The 23,892-nt window shown below is 39.3% G+C and overlaps 1 protein-coding gene across 2 annotated transcripts in view; it reads right to left on the bottom strand.

The window, feature by feature from the left end:
• Nucleotides 1-456: 456 nt before the first annotated feature.
• The window catches only part of Lca5 (lebercilin LCA5), a 47,742-nt gene continuing 24,306 nt past the window's right edge, over nucleotides 457-23,892 (bottom strand). For both annotated transcript variants that reach the window (XM_041679639.1, XM_041679640.1), the window contains exons 5-9: nucleotides 8,217-8,354; nucleotides 7,153-7,249; nucleotides 6,092-6,234; nucleotides 4,852-4,975; nucleotides 457-3,047 (exon numbers count right to left, since the gene is read on the bottom strand). In XM_041679639.1, the coding sequence (XP_041535573.1) occupies nucleotides 2,167-3,047; nucleotides 4,852-4,975; nucleotides 6,092-6,234; nucleotides 7,153-7,249; nucleotides 8,217-8,354 (1,383 nt within the window). In that variant the 3' untranslated portion in view covers nucleotides 457-2,166. The remainder of the gene's footprint in view (nucleotides 3,048-4,851; nucleotides 4,976-6,091; nucleotides 6,235-7,152; nucleotides 7,250-8,216; nucleotides 8,355-23,892) is intronic.

Genomic DNA, 23,892 nt, shown 5'->3' with positions numbered 1-23,892 from the left:
CCAAGTTAGGGTGATTCCTTTACTTCTAAAGCATTTGCATCATCACTAGAAGGCACATTTCCCTTCCCTGTGTACTGGCCAGCCAGGGACACCAGTTTAAACTACTAAATGAAGATGATCAGGAAGCACCGGGTCAGCCAGGAAAGAGGCCTGTGTTTACGATTCAGTTTAACCCTCCCTGCCTGCATGCCTCTGTATTACCATGTGAAATGTGTGTCATTGCAACAGCTATTAAGGTGGAAAAAATTAATTGGAACTACAATTATCTGATGAGACTGGAACACTGTCTATCCTGAATTAGTTCAAATTCTGGGCTTCAACCAAAACCGCTAAACAACGTAACAGGCGGATGAGGGGTCCCAATCCTGCTTCCACTGAATACCTCCTAACTATAAAATGTCGTTCAAATAAAGAGTCATGGTGTGTTTTAAATGTTTATTAGTAAGAGTTCTGAGTACAAAGAAATTTAACCTGACATTTAGAAAAAACTGATTGGCTGTCCATGTTTCGCACATTTTAATATCCAGTTCTAAAACTAAACATCAGCATGCTTTTAAACTTTTAACTTAATTTGTCTTAATTTTAATAATCCTTTGCTCATTGGGTTAAATAGACTTTCAGGACATAAATCTAATTAAAGTAATGAATGAAATTTTTCTGAAAAAGTTTTTTTAAAAACTATAAAATTAGAATTCTTCAGTAGAAAACTTACAGCCACAAACAAAATTAACATTACATAATGTTTGATCAAGAACTGTATCACAAATAACACGTTTACATATATTACAGTGATTTGCAATATAGTAAATGCTTACTCACAGAAGATCTAAAATCCTCCTTGAGAGAAGCTTTAACATATTATGTAGTACTTTAAGGAGAGTCTGTTCCCAATAAATGACGAGAAGCTGGTCCAGGAGGTGACAGGCAGTGCAGCCAGGAATGAGAGGCCTAACCAGGCAAAGACTTACCAAGTATCAAGCAGCATTCCCAAGTCAGCATTCAGAAGAACCCCAGATACCATGGGAACTCCCGCCCCTAGTCAGCATGAATGCCTGGACAACCATACGACCCACGCCATGAACAAATGGTCACACTGCTCCGTCACTCCATTTACACACAGTGTTTCTCCTTGGCTGATCTAGCGCTGCTGCAGCAGAGCAGGCCTGTTCAGCATCCGCCTCTGCATATGTCTTGAACTGAGGGTAAGGAAACAGCGCCTTTCTACAAAAGACTATCGCGTCCACTCTGCGTGGCAGGTGCCCCGATGCTAAACACTTCTACCCATGGTGGCATCAACATCAGTCCTGTAAACCCAAGACTATCACACTTCTGTCTGCTGAGTTTGAGGACAAGTTCAAATCTTATAATTATTTATTAAAATTTCCCAAACCAGGACTCTGGAAACATAATTAAACTGAAAATCATTCTGTGTTGTACTGACATTTCTTCTCCTTCCTGTGTTTGCTAGGGAATCTGCCAGCAGCCACCAGAGTTCAGAGTGTACAAAAGGAGAGGAGTGACACTGTGCCTAAGCCTCCTGGAGCCACACAGGGCACACGTAGGGGAAAAATGCCTTCCGTGACCCACCTAAGTGGCCAGCCGAGCAGCACTGAGTGTTTTAGGCTCCCCACTGCATACCTCGGTAAATACCCCAAATTCCAGAGGAAGTCCCACTCAGGAGTAGCTTGGCTTTGTCACCTCAAACTAGGATATAGCTCCCAAGTCCCATTGCTCTTTGCTAACTGGGGTCTTCAGTGGAGACCCTTAATTTCCATTTAACCATCGGTGGGAAGACAATACTTAGGCTCAGCGAGATTCGGTCAAAAATCAACAGAGGTAAAAGTAGGAAATAAGAAAGATTCTAGTGAAGTAAAACTTCCCACAGGGCCAGCTCAGTAAGTGAGACCAGTTGTAAAAACAGAAAAAAAGGAAGCAGCAACTCTCCTTTCAGTTCATTTCAAAACAAAAACAGCATTCTTAGCAACATGGTCACGTGGTATGGCGCTATTTGTTCAAGTGTGCCGTATTTAGTTGCTAAGACCTACTCCCTAATAAGTCTATTTTACCATTAGAAATTTAAGCTTTTATAATAAATACTGTATTAAAATACTTTAATATTTACAATTTAAAAAATATATACACATATACTGTGTGGACTCCAGTCAGTCATCTGAGTGTGACCTCTTCAATGTCCTCGTCAACAGAGTCAACAGCTGTGACCGTTGGCTTATTGCTTGTGTGCTTCAGCCGCTGTCTGTTGGGATTAAAACTTCTTCCTTCACTGAGGAAAAAGTCTTCATCTTCATCATCAGGCTCCTGAACTCTGCTGCTTTTGTCCCCAGAGGGGAAATTAAGAGGGTCCAAGTCTCCTCTGCTGGCAGCCAGAAAATGTGTCTCACTGCTCTTGGAAGAAACGGTGGTGCTGCTGGTGCTGGGGCCAAACAGCTCCTCCATTAGGTTCGCTTTTTTCTCCCTTCTCAAAATTAAATCTACACTGTTTTTACCTAGGCTTTCTAAACTGTTATTTTGAAAATCTAAAAGGTTACTTTTTTGGCTAGGTGGATTTGACTTCCCTGACATTTTTGCAAATGAAGGCACATAGCCACCAAATGCAAACTCATCTGGAGAGGCTGGACTTCGAATTAGTCCTGGACTCCGAATCGGTCCTGGACTCCGGCCTTCTCCTCTGGGAGTTAAAAAACTCATGTCTGACAAGTGATGTCCATTGAATGATCTGTCTGAAGACTCGGAGAATGTGTATGATTTGGGGCTTCTGTCTGGAGAATGCAATTTTGATTCAAAGTTAGGTAGCAATGGCAAAGGGGGCCGGTTCAGGTTCTGAGGTTCTTGGAGTTCTCTGTTGATCTCGTTCAGTTTGGCAAGAAGCATTTCTGTCTTTAGTCTTTCTGCCTCGTCTTCGAGTTTATCAGCATTCTGAATTTGATACATTTCTCCTTGAAACTTTCCAGTCTCCAGTGCTGGCTTCTCTGTTTTTCCTAGTAAAGATGTCTTACCTTTCATTTTATCAAATTCTTCTCTTTCCCATTCTGTATAAAATGAAATTTAAAGACAAGAATTTTATAGCAGTTAGTATTTCTAAATAGGAGAACTTGGCTACAATCTTTTGCAAACGTCTTTTAATCTACATTTGGCATGCTAAGATAGGAGAATGGAGATCATAATATTTTGTTTCTACACTTGGCATTCTGGATTCGGAAGTAGTGCACATGGATTGGACCCTGACCTTCAGTGTGGCAGTAGGAAGGTTCTCCATGCAGGACTGTACAATTCATGGTGTGCGGGAGACAGGAAGAACAAGGAGCTCAAACATAAATTCTTGGCTGTCCTGAGAAAGCAGCCCTTACACAGAACTCAGACAGCAACTGCACTAGCTCAAATCAAGAGAAAATTTCAGTTACATCTCAAAAGAACATTCTATTTTTTAAAAAAGGTGTGTAACTATCAAAAGTATTAGTTGCGTAGACTAAAAAATCATAAGCAAAAATACTTCACAGTAAACATGACCCTAGGGGTGAGAATTAAGCACAATTTATGATCAAGTTCTGAGGGAAGAAAATGCCTCAAGGAACAATCTCATGTATACCAATGAAATTGCAATATGACCACAGACTAGCTAAAGGTGTCAGAGTTAAAGCTCCCGAAGCGTGGGGAGGATGCCAGAGAGCTTTAAGGTGAGATCTGTGCCTGCAGGACATACATGCCATGTTCTTAAGGTACAGACATGAGGTGCGGAATTCATTTGAAAAACTTTGTTTTCTTCGGGCCATTCTTGGCAGTTTCCTATAATTTTGAAATCATTTTCAAGTGAAAGAATTAAAAGTATAAAAATATCACAATTTCAGTAAAGGGCGTACATTCTGATATCAGATCACCCATATGGAACAGGAGGTGAGGAGATAGTCAAAGCAACCAAGCCACGGTCTTCTGTTCCTTTTCCTGTTCCCTAAAATGAACTGACCATAACAACTTTCCTTTCTGTGGCTTAACACATGAAAGCATCTTGCTTGGCCACTGGTCAAAAGTGATAAAACTACCATTTCCCATCCAGTACACATGCGAACATTCCCATCCAGTACACATAACATTCCCATCCAGTACACATGCGAACATTCCCATCCAGTACACATAACATTCCCATCCAGTACACATGCTGTTCCATGAATTTAAGCTTAAAACAAATAAGATTTCTCTGTAAACAACTACCATGGAACTAAGGGGGCATGGAAGTCAATCTGGACTCTTGGTACCCAAACCTCTAACACATTCTATACAGAAGGAAATGAACTTGATTTAAATAAATAAAACTAACAACCTATATAAAATTGTGATGAGGTAAACTGTAAAAGTAGCTTTGGTCTGTGTATTTTTATAACAATGAACTTCATTTCCATCATCTAAACTATGCGAACTGTTTCTCTGAACTTATAGGAAATGTTATAAATATTTACAAAGTAAAGTAAAAAAATTATAGGAATGCTCAGGGCCTTGTAGATCACTGATTTTTGTGTTGTACTTACTCCATGACCTAGAGATCAAGGCCAGCACAGCAGAGGGCTCGCTCAGTTAACTCCTCATGGGGTTACAGGAATAGTTCCCCTCTTTGATTAAACATTGTTTCATCTAAATTCTCTGAAGTTAATTTATTCATAATTCCCAAGCCCCTTCCAGCCTTCCTTTTCTTCCTTTTGTGATTCCATCCCATTGTTCTGACTCCTGTGTGCTGCCGCTGCTGCTGCCTCCACCTCTTCTCTGTCCCTGCAGCCATGCAAAGCTGGGTATTCGCTTCCTGCAGCCATGCAAAGCTGGGTATTCGCTTACCCAATCTCTTACCTCTCTCAGGCTTCCCCGCCTCCTGTTTGCCAGAGGATCCTTCCTGATCTTCACCGCATCTTTCTTCTTTTTCCGAGTTTAGAATCTCTGCCCCACGCTCATTTCGCTCTTGGTATTCCAGGTACTATCATGCATTTCAAAAATACAAATTCATATAAAAAAGGGGAAATAGTCTTTAAACATGACAAATCATCCATTAAGCATGATTACCAAGTTAGAAATTAAAATCAAATCTTCACTTAATAAGTCAAGTTACTATGTTTTGAAAGATGCTTCAAAAACAATTCTTAATTGAGCTAAATTTTTAAAGAAAAAAATTACAAGATATATCAGAACCAATCCAAATAATGAAAACAAAATCAACAACCATGTGATGAGGTAAGCTGTAAGAGTAGCTTTGGTCTGTGTATTTTACAGTAAAATCTGATTAATCTACCTAACCAGAAATGGCCATTAACCAGCTGAGGTGGCCAACTAAGATGGTGTTTAATTGCAGAACACAGGCATTGACAGCCACACTGAATCTTGCAAATCTACGTTATGTCTAAATTTCTAATTAAAAATTATGAAGCATTGAAATTGAATAATGTCATGAACTTTTTTGCTGGTCCCCAAGATGGTCCACTTTCATTGTCAGCTTAGAATCAGTTGTCTAGGAGATAAAGATCTCAGTGTTACCCTAAGAACTGAGTTCAGGGCTGTAGAGATAACTCAGTGGAAAGGCAGTAGCTGCTCTTCCAGAGGTCCTGAGTTCAATTCCAAGCAACCACATGGTGGCTCACAACCATCTGTAATGGGATCTGATGGCCTCTTCTAGCATAAAGGTGTACATGCAGGTAGAGTACTTTAAATAAATAAATCTTAAAAGCAAAAGAACCTGAGGAGTAAGGCCCTCGGTAAATGTGTGTGGTCCTGCCTTCATGGCTGGCGACTGAAGAGGAAAGCAGAGAGCCACCTGAGCAGCCACACTCACCTCTGCTTCCTGACTAGCTGTGATATGATTGGCTGTCTCACATTCCTTACCATGAGAGCCGGCATCCCCTAAGTCAAGAGTCAGAATGAGCCCTTCCTTTCTTGGGATGCATCTTATGAGGTATTTGGTCAAGAAACAAGAAAGGTAACTAGCACTCTTCCCCAGGGGATACAGAACGGGGGTTGGGGGGCAGCTTGTGAGAACTTCGGCCACAGTTGTGAAAACAGATTTCCTGTGGTTGGGCTCTAGCCATCGTGCTAAACTCACCGAAGAAAGAGATTCTGGTCCGTCCCATTTGTTCTCATAACACAGGACAGTCTGTGGTATGACAGGGAATTCCTCCAGCTCAGAGTTTTCAGAGGTCTGCACCCCCTTTGTGCACAGGTCGGTAAAGTCACTCTGGCATGATACTACCAAGAAAACCATAAACAAGTTTTCTAACCCCACTGAATAACGTTAACATATATTCAACCGGCAATATTCATCTGAGAGGACACACTCCGTTCACGAAGGGCTAACTAACAATTTTGTGATCTGAGGACAATTATACTACAAATGATAATCATCTTTTGCAAACTGAATGCTTTAAAATTTCTCTAATTCATAGGAGAATTATGCTTTTGTTTAGGAAAAGGAAAATTGCACAATAATACAAAGTATAAGTGAAGTGACATAGTATCTGGATTTGCTTTAAAATACACTAGAAAGTGGAAGGAATGGATGAAATAGCAGCAAGAAAGATACAACTGTTAAAGCTAGGTACTTAATACTTGGAAATAATTATATATTTTATGCTATCAAAATTATAATAAGGTTTTTAACATTTTATTAAAATTAAGTTTAATGAGAACATAAAAGCTGTACATTAACATATTTTGGGATGCTTCAACACAGGAACACTTAGACATTTTTTAAAAGGCTGCATGAAACGTATTTTTTTTTAATTTTGTAAATTTTTTTTTTTTTTTAATGTATGTGCATGGGCTGTCTCTGTGTCTGTGTGCCATGAATGTGTGTGTGCTCAAGAAGCCCAGAAGAGGGCATCATATGTCCTGGAGCTGGAGTTGCAGGTCAATGTGAGCCACCTTTACATAAGTGTTCTGGAAGATCAGCAAACGCTCTTAACCCCCACCCCAGTCATCTCTCCATCCCCCTAAGACAGGATTTTAATAACTTCTTAGAAAGACAAAAGTTGAAAAACTATGATTACTAGCAACGTTGATCTGTAAAAATCAGATCAAATATACCCCAAGGCTCTGTCCCTTCACTCTCATGACTCAAGAGCCCACACATCACAGGGCTCCAGTTTTAGCAGTAATCTACCATACCACTTTTCCTTGCAACAACTTCTTTTTCTTTCTTTGGAGACGACTTCGGCAGACGATTAGAGTATATATTTTTTATATCCAATTCCCTCTCCTTTTCCTGAAAATAAACCCAATACAAGAAAGGAAGATAATCAGTTTGAAACTAAACAAACACCTGCAGTGTGATAACTAACACCTTCTCTATAAAACTGAAACATCTCTAGGTCAGCTCTCCAGTGTAACTGTCAAACTAGAGAAAGAAGTATCTCTGAGGAGGGGAAAGAAAAGGACGGGGGCGGGGGAGAAATGAAGGGGAAGAAGGGGAAGGGAAGGGGAGAAGGGGGAGGAAATAGGGAGAAGGGGAGGGAAAGGGAAAAGGGGGATGGGAAGAGGGGGGAATGGGGAGAAGGGAGAGGGAAGCAAGCTCCACTTCCTCCCCCATAGAGAGAGTAATGCCCATCTGTGATCCAGGCTTAGCCACGAGACAAAAGTGGAATCTTTCTTAAGAATGTGTTTTGGGTTATTACTGACTTAAAAATTAAATCATGTTTTCAACCCAAGGGATCTTGACAATATGAGAGTAATGCCTTTTTTCTGAGAAGTTGCGCATCAAAGAGAAAACTCTATAAGGTTAGGCATAATTTTGTAGAATTCTGAACAAACTTTCAACCCATCAATGACCTCCATAAAATAAAAATATGCTTAATACAATTAACTAATGTAAATTGGTTTCCTCTAAACAAAATGAAGGCGGCATCAACTTGAAAAGCAAGCAGTCCTGGGTCATGTGAAGAATACTGGGTCTTTTAAGAATGTGACGCACATGCTCTTTCCCATGGTTCTCTTCCAGAATTTTGTAAAATTTATTTCATTTACATTGTTGCTACTGGCATATACAGTACTTAACTTTGTTATAGCAATTATATTAACAATGCTTTTATTTCTAAGTGACAGACATAATACTAGAATTTTGTAAATTATATAGTAACAAATATGAATAGTGACCATTTTTTTAAAAAAAATACTAGGTTTTCATGTAATTTATAGGACAGGAGAAATAATGGGATCTAAAAAGACATGCCTACCTTCAGCTTGTGATAGAGCCGCTGCAGCTCCTTTTGAAGAAGTTTATTTTCATCATAAGCCTCAAACGCCCTTTTCCTTTCTGCAAGCAACTGCCGCTGGAAACTGTTGGTGCTTAGTTCGAGGTTTTTTGATAATTCCTTTGTGTAACAAAAACACAACCAATAGTCAAACGCAGGACTCAGGAGTGCCAGGCGACATCTCGGAAGCACTGATGAGACTTAAAAACCAGGCATACCACAAGCCAGGAACAGGCTCCCTACCCATTAGTGCGATGCCTCACTTGGCGATCCCTCCTTGCTTTTCCTGAGATGGGTAATTCATCCTTACACATTTGCCTACAGCACAAGTCACTTGTGGAACCAAAAGACAGAAGTGATAACAGAGGAGCTTCCAGAAGTCAGTGCTGGGAAGTAAATACCAAGGTAGCTAAAGGCAAACAGCACAGGAGCTAGTGTGCGCACCCAACACCCTCTCAGGAAACTGCGGGCTGTTCCAATGGTCTCTGAACATGCAACACCGAGGTTATGAAGAACTTAAAAGTATTAAAATAGTTCTTTTCCAAATAATTAGTTATTTGCCTACCTTCTAGACAGAAAGAAGTTTTCTAAACATAACATAAAACCACATAGAAGAAAGGAAAATATAAGGTAGTTATGATTTCACTATTCAGTAATCACCATTGTCAACATCTCAGTGCACAACCTGGAACTCTGATGTGCTCCTCCTCACTAGCATAAAAACCTAAAGCAATGGACTTTAGTCCCTCTGTCCTTTAAGATGGGGCCATTCCATTTCTAGACCAGCATAATTTATTTAAGTAGATTCTGCTGTCCCAGTTTTTCTGTGCTTCCAGTTTTTCCCTAGTGGATATCCTAAAATAAATAACTTCAAACATAAATTGATTATCCCCAGGGCTATGTTAAGAAATGAAGTTTCTTGGATTTTACTGAAATTAATAACTCCTGTCTTTGATATAAGAAGCCATTATATCACTATAACAGTGTGTGTATAGACATATATATGTGTATATACAACATATATGTATATAGACATATATGTAGTCACATATATATAATATATATATATAATCACAAAATTAAAAGAAACTAAACAGCTCAATAAAAGTAGAGGGCATATTTGAACAGGTGATTTACCAAAGAAGACAGAGACAAATAAGCACCAAGCATGAGGCTCCTGTATCGCTAGCTGTGGAGAAAATGCAAACAAGCCACAATGAAGTAATGTCACCTATTATTTGAATGTCTAAAACCAGTAAATCTAACCACTGTTCACGGGGATGAACAGCTGTCAATATTCATGCACTCTGAGAGGGAAGATAAAAACCACGGTTTTTAGGGCTTAGCTTGGTGACTTTCCTCAATATGTCATTTAAGGAGTTAATAGTAAGAATCCATAAGGGGGATGAAACACAAACTGCAGGCACAGAAAACATAATCACTGAAATTACAGCAAAAAAAAAAAAGGTCTCTAAATCAAGGGAGAATAACAGACATCTTAGGTCAAGAGGCATTTAGAACTCTAAACAGATGTGACCAGAAAAGCATGTCTCCAGGGCACATTACAGATAAAATGTCAGCAAAGAAGACTCAGAAAGCCACAAAAAATAAGTAACTTGGGAGACAGACTCATCCACGTCACATTAGACGTTTCTGCAGAAAGCCCAATGCTAGGAAAACATGGAGAAACGCAAACAACCGCATGATAACGTTACCATACAGACCAAAGAATTCTTGAGTATAACGGAGATGCTTTCCAAGATAAGCACAAACTAAAGCAATTCTCGACTACCAAACTAGCATCACAGAAGGTATCTTACAACAAAAATAGAAGAAGGAATGAAACAAGCATATTTAACTCAGCATTTGGCAAATTCCTAAAATAAATAAGGAAGACAGAAAAGAACAAATGGTGCACAGATAGATAAACCAAGAAAAATCACAGAAGATATTTTACAACAGGAATAGAAGAATAAGGAATTAAACAAGAACATTTAACTCAGCATTTGGCAAATTCCTAAAGTAAATAAGGAAGACAGAAAAGAACAAACCGTATACAAATAAACCAAGAAAAAAATCCAATAAAATTACAGAAACAAGTAACTCTCAATATTGACCCAGAACCTAAGTAAGTGGTTATTAGCTCTCCAACTAAAAACTGCAGCCTAGCGTATGAGAGGACAAAATCCAGTCTCACTGGCAGAGATACACACACTGAGATGGAAAGGCTGGAAAGGGATTTACCCAGCATGCAGAAGCTGCAAACAAGCAGGAACAGGTGGACTGATGGGTAATAGACATCAAGCTAGAATTAGAGGGGACGAAGAAGAGCATCATCCATTAACAAAAGAAACAATCCATCAGGAGGATTCGATGGGTGAAAATATATACTGCACATTGTTACACACTCAGTTTCACAAAACAAGTGCTACAGGTCCAGATAAAACAACGGTGAACCCAACACACCAACTCTCACCAATGAACATGCTATCAAGACAGAAAAGCTTCAAAGTCAAGCTGGACCACACGGAACAGACTTAACAGATGTCTGTAGAATGTGCATGACAGCTGTGAAGACACTGTCCTCCAAATCAGATCATTGAAGCCATAAAAGAAACCTTATCAAACATTTAAAAACTGAAATATTTTCTTATTTCTTCCATCATAATGGACTAAAACTAAAACTCAATCGAAAAGCAAAGAAAGAATATATTGAAATATAAGCTGAAGGAATTTGGAGGGAGGGGATGGGGGTCAATATGGTCAAGATGTATTTCACACGTGCATGAAATTTTCAAATAAACATGGTAAAAGGAAAACATGAAAACACCTGGAGATTGAGCAATACACTGTTGAGTGATCATTGAATCATTGAAGAAAACAGGGAAAATGCTTAGAATCAAATGAAAGTAAAAACACTACTTACTGGGTAGTTCTAAGGGAGGCATTTACTGCAATATGTGTCTACATTAAGAAGTCATAAATAAGTAGCCTGCTGATACAAGGTCTCAGAAAAACAAAGCAATCCAAACCTCAAATGAGCAGATGGAGAGAAATAATGAAGACCAGAGGAAAAAAATGAACAATACTAAAGAAATCAGTGAGATGAAGTTAGCTATCTGGAAAGATAAACATTATCAAGAATACAGAGAAATTCTTAGCCATGGTGCATAGGAGAGAGCAGAGAGAAGGAGAAAGGGGTGGAGGAGGAAGAGAAGAGTGAGAGAAAACATGATAACCCAAATTAATAAAATTAGACATGAAGAAAGAATATGACAACAGATAGCAATGAAATCCAATGATGTTTTAAAAACTTTTGTTCTTGGAGGTTGGAAGCTAAAAGAAACAGTTTATACTTGTAAGATCTACAGTAATTAATACAGGTGATACTCACAACTTAAACAGATCCAGAATAAACACAGAGCAGTAATAAGGAAGGCCAGTGGTGATGCCATCACTGAAGTCCCAGTGACTTCCCTTGTTCCTGTGACAGCACACCTGACAGAAGCAACTTCACAAAGGGAGGAGGGTGTAGTCCATCCTGACGGGGAAGGCAGGGCAGAGACACTGCGACCCAGCTGGTCACGTGCACCCACAAGAGAGACAAATGCTGGCGTGCCCTTATTTCTCCTTTCTAGTCAGTCTGAGCCTCCAGACCAGAGAGTTAACCTCAGTTAACTCAATCTAGAAACTAGACATTCCCAGAGGTTCATCTCATAAGTGACAGAAGATCCTGTCAAGTTGAAAATCAATATTGATATGGCAAAATGTAAATTAGTCCAGCCACTGTGGAAATGGAGGCTCCTAAAGAAACTAAAAATAGAACTACCATATGATCCAACTGTTGTGACTTTTGAGTGAATAGCCTAAAGAAATTAAGTCAGCACACCAAAGAGATACCATGGCACTATTCTGAACAGTAAGAATTTGCCTATTGCTCAAGTGATAAAAATATAAAGGAAACAACATACATACACACATATGCATATACCATATACACACATCATATATACACATACATGCATTCCATATACACACATACCATAGACACACATACACATATACCATATACACACACACCCACATACCATATAAACACATACCATATACACACATACCATAAAATATTACTTAGCTGAACAGAATAAGGTCCTATCATTTTCAGAAAATTCAATAGAATTGAAAGTCATCATGTTCAACAAAATAAGCCAGACAGGGAATGATACAGGTGCAGGAGAGAGTGGAAGAAGCATAGATAGCCATAGCGATACATGTTGTATGCCTATATGGAAATACCACAGTGAATCCTATTGATGTGTACACTTATATGTACTATAAAAATAGATATTTACTTAATGATGAAAATATAAAACCTAAGATGAAATGAACAAATAAAAATTACTCTAAGGAACTAAAACTGGAATAGAGGTCTATATATCTATAGGTAGTAAGAAAAATATATAATCAGGAAAAACAGAAAGACAAATACAGACTGAGAACTAAGTATGCAATCCAAAGGCTGAGAGGTGAAATATAGAGAGTATAGGGAGGAAATCCCTTACACATCACTCTAGAAGAGAAGTTTATAGACTTGAGTTTTATGAACTGCACAAGGGCAGCCTAGAATCAAATAAAATTGTATGTGAACACTAATGTAAATTCCTTGGTATTAGCATAAAGAATCAAGCAATACATAAAACTCATCAAGCAAAATAGCATTAACCCCTAATATATCTTAATGCATCGCACTAATGAGGCAAGACTGCATTAATCATCCTGTTGATACAGCAAAAGCATCTGATGAGATCCAGCTCATTATTTACAACAGAAGCCCAGGACCATGTTTCCTATTATATATTATTTTTCCCTCCCAGAAAAAGATCCAGAAGGGTGCTAAAAGCTGTGATCTCTGGTTGGTAAGAATATTTAGTTTTCATAGATTTTTATTCCTCTTTTTGAAAGTGAATAAGAAAAAATGCATTAAAAATTAAAAGACCAACTCTAAAGATATGTTTGAAAATGAAATGTCTAAGTAGGAGACACTCCTAATAGCTTCAGCACGGTAAGTCCTGAGGAAGGTGGCCACAGGGAACTTGAATAACATTGTCTCCTTTTTCAAAGTCAGACCAAAGGCGAAAGTAGGACTCCAGTAAGGACATGAATGTTTTAGATATTCTCTTATGTTATACATTATTATACAAGGAAAAATTGCCTTCAAAATTGAAGAAATTAAATGGAAAAACACCTTAGGAATAGTAACTTGACCTTAGTAGGACAATGGAGACTTTCCCCACAACTTTAAAATAAATTTTGTAATGTCTTTAAAGAAACATTTTAATGAAACAAAAACTTAAACCCTTAACTTTTCCCAAAATGAAGTATGTCAGAATGCTAACTCTTTTAAGAGACAGACAGGGGGTGGCCATGGATTAACAGCTGTGCAAACACACTCACAGCAGCGGATTTTACTTCCACTTATTCCTTCTTCCTAGTTAAGATGAATATCACTGAACACAGAGCTTGTTTCGATGGCTCTGCTCGTGTTCTCTTAACCACTATTCAGTGAAGCTCAGTTCTCAGGACTTCAGCCTTGTCGCTCACCTCGCCAGCCCACCTTACAGGAGTCACTTAGGGGTTTCTGGCAGATGAACTCAGTCTCTACTAAAGTTCTTCCAGGGACAGAAAGCTCAGCAATCACATGATATTGAGTCCACGACAGGCAATTCAGTGATTGGGAAGTTCTTTACAAATGAGTAGAAACCAGTTTCTATGTAATGTTCATCAGGACTATATTACTCCAAGAACACCAAAAAAAAAAAAAAAAATATTTCCTCTTTTCCAAGCCTCAGCCCTTTAACAAATGAAAGGACATTTTTCCTTAGTCTGGTCCATGTGCTACGGGACTGTATTCTGTCAATTATGTTTTAAACAAACACTGATTGGCCAGTAGCCAGGCAGGAAATACAGGTGAGATAACTAAACAGGAAGTAGAGGCGGGGCAATGAAAACAGAAGACTTCTGGGAAGAAGGAAGCCCATTCCTCCCCAGTCTTGCCCAGACACAGTAGAAGGAAGATGTGACCTACCCCACTGAAAAAGGTACTAAGCCATGTGGCTAATATATACTAGAATAATGGGTTAGTATAAGTTATGAGTTAGTAAGAAGCCTGAGCTAATGGGCCAATGGGTTTTATAATTTATGTTTTAAAAATGTGGGATTCTTTGGGACCTAATAACTGTGGGAACCAGACAGGACAGAAAGCCCAACAAGCAGGCCCTCATGTAACATCCATGCCTCCATATTTATTCTACTTATTTTAAGAACATTTTATTACACTTAGTGTGTGTATGTTTGTGTGCATATGTATGTGTGCATGCATGCTTGTGTGTACACATGCACCTGTGCCACAGAGCACATGTGGCAGTCAGAGGATAACTTGAGGGAGTCAGTGCTCTCCTTCCACCAAGTGGGTCCCTGGACTGGAACTCAGGTCACCAGACTGGGCTGTAAGCATCTTTACCTGCTCAGCCATCTGAAGACCAGTTCTGTTTTGTTTTTGCTTCCTAGCTATCCCATTTGCTCTCTACACGTCAGCTTGTTAATATTTCGCAGTGTGAGCAGTAAAATTAGAGTTAGAAATACCTTCTACACATGCTGTTACTGTCTCTGAATAACTCTTTCACTGTGTTAGCACTTTAAGCAGCAATTCAGCCTTAACAACTAAAAATATGTTCTTTTTTAGAACGTCAACCGTTCAGCCAGAGGTCCACAATAGATACCTACAAAGCCAACTTTTTGCTTTTATTTTGTTTTTCAAAACAGAGTTTCTTGGTGTATAGCCTTGGCTGTCCTGGAACTCTGTAGACCAGTCTAGCCTCAAATTCACAGAGATCTGCCTGCCTCTGATGGGATCAAAGGCATGTGCCATCACCATCTGGCTCAAAGTCAACATTTTTAAAACATGAAGTTAATCAAGTTTTATGAGCTTGTCTGGAGGAAAATTTTGAGCCTAGGACGATAGATTCCATTTTGATCTTGCCATCATCAGAATAGCTGCCCTCCATTTTTGTGAACCTGTCACAAATGCCTCATCAATCCATTTATTCATTCATTCTTTTTAGAAACATTAATTCTATTCCAGACAGCACATTAGTATTGTGAGTGCAAAATCAAATTAGGTTGGTTCCTGACCTTTAGGAATCCAGTCAGTTGAAAGCTAACAGGGTCGAGGCCTAACATGACATTCAAAGCACCACCTAGAAACGTCTCCATGGCCACACCAGCTTATCTGCACCAAGTTTGGGTACAGTAAAGCTTCCTAACTTTATTTTCAATTAGTTCATGTCTCTTCAATGAAACCACAAACGTTATGGGATGGGGAAATGGCTCAATCTGTACAGTGCTTGCTGCACAAGCATGAGGACCCGGGTTTGAATCCCCAGCACTCAAAACACACGTTTGAGTTACCATACACTCCTGTCTGTGGTAAGGGGTATCAAATGACACTGACACACTGCCAGGGCCTGCAAGGCAAAGACTACTTCCTAAGAAGGACTGGTTCTTAGGAGCTGCCTAAACACAGTCTGAGGGAATCCTACCTCACTGCAAACCTCTTCAAAGCGCTAAAGCCCCTCCCCATGCTTCTGTTAGTTCTTCAGTACAAAATTCTTATGAAAACATTAATACAAAGCTAAAATAATTGTACTATAAAATGAGAGGTTTCCATGGACCCTCCAAACATAACTACTGAAGTCATGAAGTATTAAAATACACTAATATTTAATTGTATTAACATGTATGTGGTCTAGCCACTTTTAGGATTGGTTTACAATAAAAACTAGCAGGGACTTCATGATTTCAGCATTAGGAATATTTTATCTCTGTAACAATTGATAATATATATAAGAACTTAATTCAGAGTTGGTGGTCCTGGAGAGATGGCTAAACGGTTAAGGGCACCTACTGCTCTCACAAAAATCTAGAGTTCAATTTGCAGTACCTACACTGGAAGGTTCACCACTGCCTGACACTCCAGCTCTGTGGGATCCCATGCCCTTCCCTCTTCTGGATTCTGCAGACACTTGCATTTACACATATATGCACACAAGTAAAAGTAAAATCTTTTTGAGAAAATCAAAAAACAAAACAAAGAAACCTTAACTTTGGCCAGAAGAAACTAATGGTTTCCCAAAGCTAAAAATACTTTAGGCACATGAAAGGTTTAAACAAGTTGATTTTGGAGCCAGTGAGATAGCTAAGAATTCAACTTCCAGGGTCCATGTGGAAGAGGAGAGCTCAAACCCACAGGCTGTCCTCTCATTTCCACTAGCATGCCATGACCTTGCAAGCCACTACACAGATAAAGACATAGACAGAGACGCATAGGTATGCAAGCACACACACACACACTCACACTTGAGTGTACACACATACATAATAGACGGACGGATGAATGATAGACAGGTAGATAATGTGACAATAAAAACTTTAAGTCTGACTTAGGCCCACCAGAGTTCAGAGTTTAAGGGCACCTGAGGAGCCCTAGCATTTAATCCCTCAGATGTGTCAGCTGAAGCCGGGGGATTTAGAGAGAGCACCAAACACGAGGACAAGAACAGAAATAACCTGTTGCTCTGACATCCATTATGATCTTAATTCACTTCTTGTGTTAGAAATAGCACCGAAGGGACCAAGGCAATGGCAGAGCTTCTGGATTTGGGGTTCAGAAGACAGAAAAGCTCTAAGAACAGAGGCGCTAGAGGACTGTGGCAGGGAGAGAGAAACAGTTTCCCTCAATTAACCCCTGTTTCTAAAGACTGTTTACTTGAGATGCATCATGATTTTAACAAGAAGAAGCACACCCCTGCTTGAGGGCAGTCCTGGACTCTTATAGGAAAATCTACCAAGAGAAGCATCCACCCAAGCATCCACTCATCTACAGCAATATACCCTGAGCTCCGCAACAACAAACTGTTTCCTGAAGCTTCACCACCTGCTGAGAGATAGAGGAAGTCTGGAGAGTTTCATCAGGTGTTCCCGACAAAGTAACTTATTCTTTGCCAATATGACGCCACGAGTAGTTGGACTTTCATACACGAAAGGCACACCTACAGCCTGCTGCAGGTCTTTAAAGAGAAAACAACTTATGTACGTGTACAGTAATTGGTTTTATCTTTTCATAAAGGCTGGAAGACAATTTTCTGTTTGCTGACTGTGGACTCCTATGTTGGCTACAATCCCTGACATCTGCTTTGGGGCACAATACTATGATTAACCTGCTCCTGTAGCCTTGGTTACGAAGGCCCCAAAGTCTGGAGAACACAATGTAAGTTTTAGAATAACATTAAAGGATACCTACTGGCTTAACATGCTATTTAAATATGCCTCTGTTCTCCAATTACTGTTAACATCTGCATGAGGTTGACTGTCTACATGTTTATCAATCACAACAACATGTTGAGTGTGAAGCAGATATAGAACCCAGCTGTCCTTTCTGAGTCCGACATAAAGATATTTACAAATATATAAAACAAACCACTTTCATCCTGATTTACTTCAATTTCTGAAAAAATACTATTAAAAGACATTTTTTTAAAAAAAGATGTAATAATTTTTATTTTATGTGTCTAAGTGCTTGTCTGCATATCTGCATGTGTGGCTCATATATGTACCTGGTACCTGTGGAGGCCAGAATAAGAGCTACAGATGATTGTGAGCTGCCACGTGGGTCAGTTCTCTGCAACAGCAGCCAGTGCTCTTAACCACTCAGTGATCATTTACACTGAATTGTTTTATATAATGCAATGTTACCGGTTATTTAAATGTTCTCAACATTTAATTTCTAACGTGGCAAACATCAGCAAGCAAAACCACTATCAAAAGCTTTGTTAGGGAAGAGTTGTTGATAATTTTTAGAAGTTTGAAAACCTCTGCATCCTATAACTAAAGCATGCTTCTCTCTACTTTAAAAATCAGCTTTTAAGTACTAAAATCAGGTTTTCAGTACTAAAGCTTGTATTAATCTATTAAAGAACATACATTAAAATAGAACTGCTATTTTGAGATGACTACTCAATAAATTGCTACTGTGTGCTGTGACACAATACAGTGACTAAAAAAGGTAAGAAAGAGCTGTCACACAGAGGGATGGCTAGAGCCAACAAAGAGCTGTCATGTAGAAAAATGATCACAGACAACAGTGTGCTATTCCTCTGAATGGTAACTTTAGACAACTATGTGCTATATATTTGAAAAATTTTTTAAGTTTCCTGTAGGAAAGAATTTTGGAAGTCACCATGCAATACATATATAGAACCCAAAATAAAGGTGTACAGTAATTTTAAGTAAGGGTTAAACATGTGGTCTGATTCAGGTGCTGGAACTTTTACAGTGTTAGCTAGACTAACTCCATCAAGCAGTCCACCCTGGTATGCTCTGGGCCAAGAGCAAGCACTGCTATAGGTGAGCTGATTCCTAAAGGGAGAGGACAACTATCAGGGTAGTTGACTCCACTGAAATCTTTCACTATTTATCTCTTTAACCATATGCCCATTTCAAAACTCTTGATTGCACTCCAAAACTACTGAGCTCCCATGCACCTTGTCACTCACATCAAATAACAAAACAAGCCAGCAGCCCAATTCAAGGCTGATTAACGCAGGGAGAGGCCACTGACATTAGACTAGTTAAACTAGTGATGAGAGGAGTAAAAGCTGTGCCCGACATCTTTATGAATATAAATATACCATCCCTAGTTCCAGTCTATAATCTACATTGAAATAAAACTAAAATCAATCCCACACAAATGAAAATAATACCCTTAAGTTCACACAGAACCACAAAAGACCCAGAAAACCAAAGCAATCCTGAGAAAAGAAATGATGCTGGAGGTTCAAACTATGTTACAGAGCTATAGTGACACAAATGGCATGGCACTGGCCCAAAAACAGACATGGAGATCAAAGGAGCAAAGCAGGAGATCCAAAGATGAGTACATGTAACTACAACCACCTCACATTTGATGCCAAAAACACACACTAGAGAAAAGATACCATCTTCAACAAATGATGCTGAGGAACCTGATGTCCTTATATAGAAGAATGAAACCAGACCCTTATCACCCTGCATAAAAATTAACTCCAAACGGATCAAGGACCTCAATGTGAAACCAGAAATGGTGAACTGCTTGAAGAAAAGACAGGCTAACTTACAACATACAGATCTAAGGAAAACTTTCTGGACAGGACTCCATTTGCTCAGGAATAAGGCCAACTACTGACAAGTGGGACCTATAAAATTAAAAAGCTTCTGTATAGGAGAGGAAGTTCGTCGAGTGGGAGAAAAATCTTTATCATCTACATATCTGACAAAAAACTAATATTTAGAATATCAAAGAAACCAAAAACAGAGTTAAGAAAACAAAAGACCCAATTGAAAAATGGTCTAAGGAATCTGAACAGAGAGTTCTCAAAAGAAGAAATAAAACTAACATAATTATCCCTAGAAATTAGAGAAATGCAAATTAAAACATTTTTTTAAGATTTTTGAGGTTCCAACTTACCCCAGTCAGAACGTCTAAAATCAACAACAACAACAAAATGATAGCCAATGCTGGAGAGAATGTGGGGAAAGAGAACCCTCATTCCTTGCTGTTGACTTTTCAAACTGGTACAATCATTATTGAAATCAGTGTTGAAATCCCTCAAAAAGCTAAATCCACCATGTGACCCAGCTATACCACAGCTCAGCATATGCCCATTCACTGCTGCTCTATTCTCAATAGCTAGGAAATGGAAACAACCTAAATGTCCTAAAAGTGACAAATGAATAATAAAAATGTGGCATATATACACTATGGACCAGGTCATCTGCTCCAATATTCCATATTCTATATGACAAAGAGTTGCACCCATGAAATATGAAACAATATGGTCTCCTAAACAAGACCCAAAGAATGACAGTACCAGCTGACATACTAACACGGGTGTGGGAAATCCCTTGATGAAGAGCTGCAAGCAATTAGTGCCTCTGAGAGAGGGATGAGCCCCCGATGGATTATCCAATTCCAAATGGTCATCCCTAAACATACAAATGTATGAGCAAGATAAATCGACTCTGCAGGTTGTAGTTACATAACAGTAATAGTTAAAGAAGCCGTGCAGTTGAGAGGGCGTGGAAGGGGGCACACGGGAAGAGTCGGAGGGAAGAGAACATGTGGAATAAATGATATAAATACAGCACTCATGTGTGCAAATCTCAAAAATTAGAAAATGAATATAAAAATAATCTCAAAAGTGTCAAAGGTGTGATATACAACATGAAAACCAGGTTAATCAGTGTAATATGTGCAAGATTTTAATTAAAGGAATACATGTTAACTACTCAGATCACAGAGAAGAAATATGCAACTGCTTGAGATGATGGATATTTTGTTTTATTATGATAACCATTTTAGTATATGTATCATGTTTTGTAGGTTAAATATACATAATAAAACTCATTTAAAGTAAAATTTAAGAAAGTCAAGTAATACAAGCTGAAAGATATAAAATCTTTGTTTTGAAGGTACAAATTTGGTTCAAGCACAGATAACACATTAAAAAAACCCACTAAAACAAACAAGCGAAATGTCCTCTGCACCACAGAGCCAGTCAGCCTTAGGGAACAGTGCTCAACTGCTGGAACACTGAAGGGAGGAGACAACAATTGCCAGGCACAGCCAGGCCTCCGCCCTTAGTGAGTTTGCAAAACGCAACATCACAATCAAGCTCTTCACCGACTCCTGAGCAATTACAGACCTTTAACCATCACCAACTGATCTGGGGTGGGGGTGGGGGGATGAAGTTAGAGTGGATCAGGCAAACCTTAAGAAGCTGAATGAGACATAAAAACAAAAGCTTCACTCATAACCAAATTAAAAACCCACCAACAAATAGTTTAAGTTCTGTGATTAGTGAGATTATGAAGGAAATAATTATATATGCTAAATTGGATGTCAAAAGTGTTGGGAAGGATAAAGAATAAACTAAAAGGTGAGAATGATTCTCCTGAGGGGCTTCACCACTCAGAAGAGAGCTAGCAAGGTGTAGCAGCAGATGTGACATTACCAAAGCAGCACTAGAAGGTCCCTTGACTGCATGTCAAACACTGACCCAACACAATTTCAATTACACAGAAGCAGCTTGGTTCAGCTCTCAGACTTGGAGACTCAGAGCTTGTAACTCAACTCTCCTGAACCTGGGTCATTTCTAACACTGCGTCGCTCCTTTCTGTGCATAAAACATTTAATTGAAACTCTATTTTTTTACAACAGCAACAAGCTTCAAAATTCAAGAAAATAAATTTAGAAGTGATCTGAGAAGAAACCGGAGACTACTGAGAAGTCAAAGATGAGTCAAATGACTGGAGACACCTTGCACTTGGTCAGGAAGCAACAGGTAAGGTGGCAGTCACTGCAAACTGACCTGTGCATAAAGCAGTTCTTATCAATGCCCTAGGATGTGTTTACACACACACACACACACACACACACACACACACACACACACACGCCTTTTAATAACACATGGAGGGCCTGGAGTGATGCTTTAGCAGTTAAAAGGGCTTGCTGCTCTTCCAAAAAAACCCGAGTTGGGTTCCTAGCATCCAAATCAGATAATGCACACGTAAAAATAAACTAAATATTTTAAAACAGGCAGAAGATCTAATGCAGATTAAAAAGAATTTCAGAGCTTGTAAGAAACCACTGTCACGCTGTGTTAAGGATCAAGAGTATTTGGGAACAGGAGAGACTTAAGCCAGCAAGACAGATTAGACAGCTAGAAAGAAGCCCTCAAAAAATATGTCCAACTGATTTTTTTAAAAAGATGTCCAAGCAACTTGATGTGACGGAGGAAGAGTCACCTTTTCTCATGGCACCTGAGTAACTGAGACCCAATACTTGGCGGGGGGGGGGGGACCTCAAAATGAACCACGGGTTTAACTGTAAAATAGAAAACATAAGTATTTATAAAACTTTGAGCTATACACCTTAAATATACACATTTTTGTCAATGATTCCTCAAAAGAAACATCCCAGAAAAACAAAAGTCACGTCCATACAGAAATTCTATACACGAATGGTCTCAGCAGCTTTACCTGCTAGGACAAAAACTAAAGGGTACTATCCTCCAAGTGGCTATACTATGATCCTCTGTGACCACACTGCCAAGTACTACTCTGAAATCAAAAGCTGTTGATTCATTCAACAACTGCCATTAGCTTGTAAGTGATGTATGTAAACATTAAGCCTATACAGTAAGCAACTCTAGTTACACAGCATCTTTGAAATTACAGAATTAGAGAGATGCCCATCAGAGAATGTCTCAGGTTAGAGAGGGAAGGATCATGGTCACAAAAGCCATGCATGTAATTAAACAGTATATCACAATACACATGAGCACAGATAAAAGCCTGAGAAAGCTGAGGAGTTTGCTGGATCGTTTCACTGTATTAGAACCAACTCCCTGACACTAATATTATGTGACGATTATAAAATATGGGGGAAAACCAGGTAAAGAGAATATAGGATCTTTCTGTGTCATTTTCTTATTGATGCATCTGCATCTACAATGATCTCAAAATAGAAAGAAGCCAGTACCCTTATTTTCCAGAGAGAGAGAGTCTTGTTATATAGTCAAGGCTGGCTTTGAACTCACAGTTCTTCCTCAGCTTCCCCAATGCCCAGATTACAAGCACATGCCACCACATCAGGCCTATCTCTGCTTCACCCCACCCTCACACAGACTGTTGTTCATGCATGTTTCTTATACAAAGGGCCCCAAACAGGTTCCCTAAAACCATTTCATTTATGGGCCACCCTACTTCCTTCTCATTTGCTCCCCTACTCCACTGTCTCCCATGTCTCTTAAGCCATGTGATTCTTTGCCCCCTGACAGTCCCCTTCCTGCTTTGCTTCTTTATCATGATATCCCAAGACCTTCTTTTTACCTCTTTATGATTGTTCTCCTCTCTTGTGAATTTCTAGTTTCATGGGAAGGGGAGTTTTGTACAGGGTAGGTAACTACACATCAAAGACAAACAGCCAGACACAATGTTTCCAGAAATTACTAAGATTCAAATTTCTCCATCAGCATATGGCTTACTAATAATGTATACAAGCCTTGATATCTAGCTCTTCAATACGTCATCTTTTGTGTAAATGAAGGTATGCATACATGTATGTGTATGTTTGGAGGCCAGAGAACAACCTTGGGTTTGCTCCTAGCAGCTGTCCACCATGGTCTTTCACTGGTACTCGGATCTCACCAAGTAGACCAGGCTAGCTGCTCGGTGAGCCCCATGGACTTGCCTATCTGCACCTCCCCTCCCTGCACTGAAATTACAAGTGCACAGGTCACCTCCTACACCCAGCCATTTTTATATAAGTCTTGGGGTGGAACTCGGGTCCTCATGTTTGCGGAACAAGTCCTTTACAGACTAAGCCTGGAATATATGCATTCTTAATTGCCCTTAATTTCTTTTGTGGTTTTGTTGTTGTTTGAGACAAGAGTATCACTATGAAGCACTGGCTTGTCTAGAAAGTAGGCCAGGCTGGTCTCACACTCACCAAGATGCCCTGGCACTTTGAACGTTAGGGCTAAAAGCCTGCACCACAAGC

Source organism: Microtus oregoni, unplaced genomic scaffold (assembly GCF_018167655.1).
Source record: "Microtus oregoni isolate MIOR12 unplaced genomic scaffold, Mior012 000032F_ref0000030, whole genome shotgun sequence".
Classification (NCBI taxonomy): Eukaryota; Metazoa; Chordata; class Mammalia; order Rodentia; family Cricetidae; genus Microtus; species Microtus oregoni.
Note: the sequence above shows the minus strand (reverse complement) of the source record. Positions and strands in the feature narration are given on the sequence as shown.